Source organism: Mus musculus, chromosome 17 (genome assembly GCF_000001635.26).
Source record: "Mus musculus strain C57BL/6J chromosome 17, GRCm38.p6 C57BL/6J".
Taxonomy (NCBI): domain Eukaryota; kingdom Metazoa; phylum Chordata; class Mammalia; order Rodentia; family Muridae; genus Mus; species Mus musculus.
This window is the reverse complement of record NC_000083.6, coordinates 38,129,738-38,136,008: the sequence shown is the minus strand read 5'-3', so window position 1 is coordinate 38,136,008 and position 6,271 is coordinate 38,129,738. Positions and strand designations below refer to the sequence as shown.

The 6,271-nt window shown below is 37.1% G+C and overlaps 1 protein-coding gene across 1 annotated transcript; it reads left to right on the top strand.

The window, feature by feature from the left end:
• The first annotated feature begins 4,818 nt into the window (after positions 1-4,818).
• On the top strand, positions 4,819-5,760 carry Olfr132 (olfactory receptor 132). Its single transcript, NM_001005481.1, has one exon. The coding sequence runs from the start codon at positions 4,819-4,821 to the stop codon at positions 5,758-5,760; it is 942 nt and encodes a 313-aa protein (NP_001005481.1).
• Positions 5,761-6,271: the final 511 nt, after the last annotated feature.

The window sequence follows — 6,271 nt, the reverse complement described above, 5'->3', positions numbered from 1 at the left end:
CCCCCATACCCTCTCCCCATCCCCTACCAACCAACTCCCACTTTTTGGCGCTGGCGTTCCCCTGTACTGGGGCATATAAAGTTTGCAAGTCCAATGGGACTCTCTTTCCAGTGATGGCAGACTAGGCCATCTTTTGATACATATGCAGCTAGAGTCAAGAGCTCAGGGCTACTGGTTAGTTCATAATGTTGTTCCACCTATAGGGTTGCAGATCCCTTTAGCTCCTTGGGTACTTTCTCTAGCTCCTCCATTGGGAGCCCTGTGATCTATCCAACAGCTGACTGTGAGCATCCACTTCTGTGTTTGCTAGGCCCCAGCATAGTCTCACAAGAGATAGCTATATCAGGGTCCTTTCAGCAAAATCTTGCTAGTGTATGCAATGGTGTCAGTGTTTGGAAGCTGATTATGGGATGGATCCCTGGAAATGGCAGTCTCTAGATGGTCCATCCTTTCGTCACAGCTCCAAACTTTGTCTCTGAAACTCATTCCATGGGTGTTTTGTTCCCAATTCTAAGAAGGGGCAAAGTGTCCACACTTTGGTCTTCATTCTTCTTGAGTTTCATGCGTTTAGCAAATTGTACATTATATCTTGGATATCCTAAGTTTCTGGGCTAATATCCACTTATCAGTGAGTACATATTGTGTGAGTTCCTTTGTGATTGGGTTACCTCACTCAGGATGATGCCCTCCAGGTCCATCCATTTGCCTAGGAATTTCATAAATTCATTCTTTTTCTTCTTCTTAAAGACTTCTAGAACAATGAAAAATGTCAGCCAACTTCATTACCACACTCCTGTGCTTGAATGTACAATAGAACTCCATGTTTCTTGTTGAACTTTTACTTTTTAGAGGGAAATTTTCTCCCTGTAATTGGTAGAAGACATACCCAGACACCAAATTCTCATCACAGGGTATATTTATTACTATGGAGATGCAAGTGTGAGTGGAAAGGCTACAAAGGTGTCAGCAGCAGTGGACAAGAGAAGCAAGAAGTGGGCTTTTAAGGGGAAACAGGGAAAGTCTGTGCTAAGGTGAGTTGGTAAATACTGATAATACATATTAGTCAAATAATAAATTTTAAGTGTTGGTGCTTGGTGTGAAGTAGAAACTTAAGGGTTCTTTGTAAAGTCAGTTGTGTTACCAGTTGCCATTTTGCTGGAGCAAATACATAAAGGAGTATTTTACTGAAGCAGGCACAAGGGAAAGAATGCTTGCTAAAGCAGACATTTGGAGGAATGTTTTCCTGAAGCAGACACAAATGAAAGGATGTTTTATTAAAGCAAGCATATGAAAAGGTACTTGAGGAAGGATTCTTTGGTAATGAAAGCATGTATTGGTTCACCTTACATGCATTGTTGAGCTTCATTTGTCATGATTCCATAGAGAGAAACACATTTTAAAAAAAAGTCCTTTAGGTGATGTGCTGGCAGCATCTTGCCACTTCCTCTGCCCTAGGCCTATTAACAAAGTGGGGTCAACTGACACAGACTCAATTGCTCATGTGGAAATTTGCTAATACAAACATGCTGAGTCAAAACACATGGTGAAGCAAGACCTGTGGATACCACGTGATGCTTGAAGGGAATTATAAATAGGTCTCAATGAACTATGAGAGAGGTTTGTTTGTAGAGCTAGCTTTGCAGCACCTCTTGGTCTCGTGTCTTTGCTGATCTTCACTTTGTTGAGAGAGCACATCTGATACCTTCTTCTGGCATCTGTTGTGGTGTTGATCCCTTCTGATGACTTGGCTGAGGTCTGGATGTTCCTGCTTGTTTGTGCCAGCTCTGCTACTACCCTGACACAACTGAATTGGACTGCTGATGTATCTGGGAAGTGATTGTGAGTGGACTGAGCTGCTGCTGACCTGTGAACTGAACTGCAGATTTCCTGACAACTCAGATGGGGTTTGCTCCAAAGAACCATTTCTAAACAGGTCCACATCCCCCTTGTCTTAATAACCTTTATTTTCTACTACCTCTGATGGGTGACAGGCTGGGGGGAAAATTAAAACATTTAGAAACCAATATTAAAAGTAGAGTTGAAAAAACAAAACAAACAAACAAAAAGGAGAGTTGAGAAAAAAAAAACATGTCTACATTTGGTGTTTGGTATCAGAAATTAATCAGTGGCCAAATAAAGGGGCTAGTTTTAAATATATAACATTTTTGGTAAGGTAGGAAAAAAAGGGCAATACCTATTTTCTATGTTTGAAATGCTTGGGTCTATATTTGCTATGATCAGGCCTGCTAGATCCCCTTCAAATTCCTCATCTAACACTACAAATAAGACAGATGGTGAATGATGGTTATATTGGTGCATGCTAAGTGTTACCATGATTATTCAACAGTGCAGGGTACTTTGTAATCTGATGGGTGCATACTTTATTTCCAGACTATTTTCCTAAGGCACTTACTTCTAAATGGACTTACAGAAATCACTTTTTTATTTAGGTTCTCCTTAAAGCACAAATTTAGATGGAGAAGTGGGTATAGCTAACCAATGTAGGCAGTGATACCAAGGGCAAATATAAGAGGGAAAAATAGAATGAGATAGTAAGTAGGAAATACAATATAGAGTTTTGATAGTCAGGCTTTATGGAATGAGTATATATAATCTTGGGTTCATCCTGAAAAAAAGGCATGCGTACCTGAAGGAAGACTGGCTAAAACATTAATCTACTTGCTACCATCTTCACTTGAAGATTTCTTTTGGGTCATTTATGTCTCTCTGCTTCTGGAAAACTTACTGATACACAAAATGGTTTCTCAGGCTTTGAGATCTCAGTATACAGAGAAGAGACACACTATGTTCTTAAGGCAGAGTAATGTTAGTTTATGTGCTATACATCTGAGGTCACAGAGAGCTGTGCATTGTAGTTCTTCTGAAATAAGAACTGGTCTTAAGAATGAGATATTTCTGAACCAGAGAGAACAGCTTTAAGAGAAAAATACAAATGCTGCCTTTTGCTTTTGTGACCATAAGGGTCAAAGGGGCACCATGTGTCTTCATGAATCCTTTGAAGATTACTTACAAGAGTAAAATGGTGAGTTGAAACAACAATGAAAAGATAATTGATATTTTCTAGAAAATGACAATCTGAACAAGAATTCTTGAATTTTACATAATGAAAACCAGCTAGACTAGGACTACCCCTTATGAAAAACAGTGTATAAACACTTGATTCAGGGAAAGTATATCTCTAGAAATAATTAGTAGTTAATTAAGAAGTGGAAGATGGTCAGTAGATAAGCTGATATATAGAATCTGAGCAGAAATACAGTCACTGCTACTCAACAGAGGAAACAAAGACAGAGTGTGGAAAAACAGAGACTAGCAGAGAGGGACCATAAGAAATGACAGAACCCATAAAATAGAATGAGGCTGTAGATTTTGACACAGGAAACAAAGTTACTCAAAACATCAATTAGCCCTCTGTGAGTACATTATACTCATATTCACAGCAAAGGTACGAAAATGACTGCAGTTCAAAATTTTAGAAAATATAAAGGATGACTAGGACTGAAAAATCATAGTCACAAAGACAATATATAAACTTTTTAGAATGCATGGTACAGTAAAAAAATATGAATGAGTAAATAAAGATTGCAAAATTTGAACTATTCATCTAAGTGCTCTGAAAAAGAAAAGAACCTTGTCCTGCAATTAGCCTGTACTTTAATAAATTCCTTAATTATAATAAATACTAATGGTGAAACCCTCAGCTAAATCTGTTTCTATTATATAAGTAAAATAAAAATATGAATATAACACACTTTAAGTATTAATGCATACAATTTTCCCTGAATCAAGACTAAAGTTTTATATATGACCCTTAACTATTTGTGCTGATTTTGTTTTTACTGATTTGAAATATTTTAGTACTAATTCTAAGTATTTTGTTTATTCAATTCTCTTTTGTAATCATGCTTCACCATCTCTTCTTTAAAAATATATGAAAATCTTACTATATAAAATTTAGGCACTACAATTTCAGTGTCAAACTTGTCCCCAAATTGAGAATGTGGAATACTTATATGAATGATAAAGTGTTATTCTTCACTGGAAGAAAAACACATTAAATACAGGTGTGTCAATTTATATAATAAACGCTTAGAATTTACTTGGGGTGGGAGTGAGTTCATTCATTTTAAGGTTTATTTTTGCCCTAAGTCAATTATAAACATAAGAAGCAGAAGATTAAATCCACCCACAAGATTGCACAGCATAAAAATGCTAAGTGATGATTCAAGATCAGAAATAATTGAAAGATAAAATAATAAAGGAGGAATGTAAAATGATGAAAGAGGTGTGAAGAGAAGAAGCATAAAAGAAGAAAAAAATGAAAATGTAGACAGCAAAAATAGAAACCAGAAGATAACAGTCAGAAGAATAGAGATGCATGGAAATAACAAGAGCAAGAGAAAGTATAAAATGATGATAAGCATTGCACAATCTGTGTATTCAGTTAGTGTAGTAAATGCTAAATCTTAACAAATATGCAGCATATTTAATATTTTGCAGTGTAGTTTTATTAAAACATCAGTGTATTTTACACAGTTTACCTTGCAGAGTTATAATTAGATATAAAGCATCAGAGAAAAAAAGACAAGGAAAAGAATGAATGACAAATCTTAACTATTAAACTACTTCACTCATTCATTTATTTTCTCCATAAATATTAAAGGTTAACATCATACGCTTAAGGAAAAAAGAATCAAACAAGTTGCACAGCCTTGGTCCCTGCCAGCTAGGATCTTCACAGATTTAAGAACAACCACTTTTATGTCATCTCCTGAAGGAACAATTCTCCCACAGAGCATGGGCACAGTTTGCAATGACACCCATGGTGATTTCATCCTCCGTGGCTTCTCTGACAAGCCATATTTAGAGAAGGTACTTTTTGGGGTAATTTTGGTCTTTTATTGTTTGACTCTTGCTGGAAATACAATCATAATATTTGTTTCCTTGAAGGACCCAAAACTACAGATCCCTATGTATTTCTTCCTTTCCAATCTTTCCTTATTAGATATTTGTTTCACCAGCAGCTGTGTTCCTCAGATGTTGGTTAATTTGAGAAGTCCAAAGAAAACTATCACCTATAGTGGCTGTGCCACTCAGCTCTACATCTTCCTGTGGCTTGGTGCCACTGAATGTGTGCTTCTTGTTGTCATGGCCGTGGACCGCTATGTGGCAGTGTGCCATCCTCTGAGATATGTAACTGTCATGCACCCTAAAGTATGTCTGCAGCTGGCTGTCCTTGCTTGGGGTTCTGGCTTGATTCAGTCTCTGATCCAATCTACTGCTACCCTCAGGTTGCCCTTTTGCTCTCAGCGGGTAGTAGATAACATTGTGTGTGAAGTTCCAGCCCTGATTCAGCTGTCCAGTGCAGATACTACCTACAATGAAGTGCAGATGTCCATAGCCAGTGTTATCCTCCTAGTGTTACCCTTGGCCATTATCCTTTCCTCCTATGGTGCTATTGTGAAATCTGTTTTGAAGATAAAGTCACCTGCAGGGCAGAAAAAAGCATTTGGCACCTGTACTTCTCACCTTCTTGTTGTTTCCCTGTTCTATGGTACAGTAACAGGTGTCTATCTTCAACCCAAGACTCACTATGCTCATGAATGGGGAAAGTTTCTCACACTTTTCTACACTGTAATAACTCCAACTCTTAACCCTCTCATTTATACACTGAAGAACAAGGAGGTAAAAGAAGCAGTGATAAGACTGTGGTGGAAGACTTGGATTTCACAAAGATAACTAAGGATGCTGGCATATGAGTTTCTATTTCTTTATTTGAAAAGGCAGAACCATCTTAACTCAAAAACATTGAGATTGGCCTCCACAAAATCAAGAATAGCTTCATTTTGATTGGGGTGTGATCTTAGCTTCATTCATCAGGTATTGATTAGACCATCTATTTCCTCAAAGTGGTGACTAAACAATATGGTAGTTAAGTTATTTTAGTAGTCATTTTCTTAAGAAATATGACGCAGTTGATTTGTGATAAAGAAACACTAGACTTGCAAATTAAACACCAAATAATGCTTCATACCTTTGTACTGTTTGTATTTACTTCAGAATGTACTGGGAGTTTAAATCAGAGCAACCTACGAATTAAACAAACACCTTTTGAACTACAACACAAGCCTGGTTTTATTTCCTTTAAAACATAAAATATTTATTGTATTTGTGAGAATACATCTATGTGACTGTATGCCACGAGAGTACAGGTTCCTGAAGGTGTCAAAATTTTTTTTTGGATTCCCTG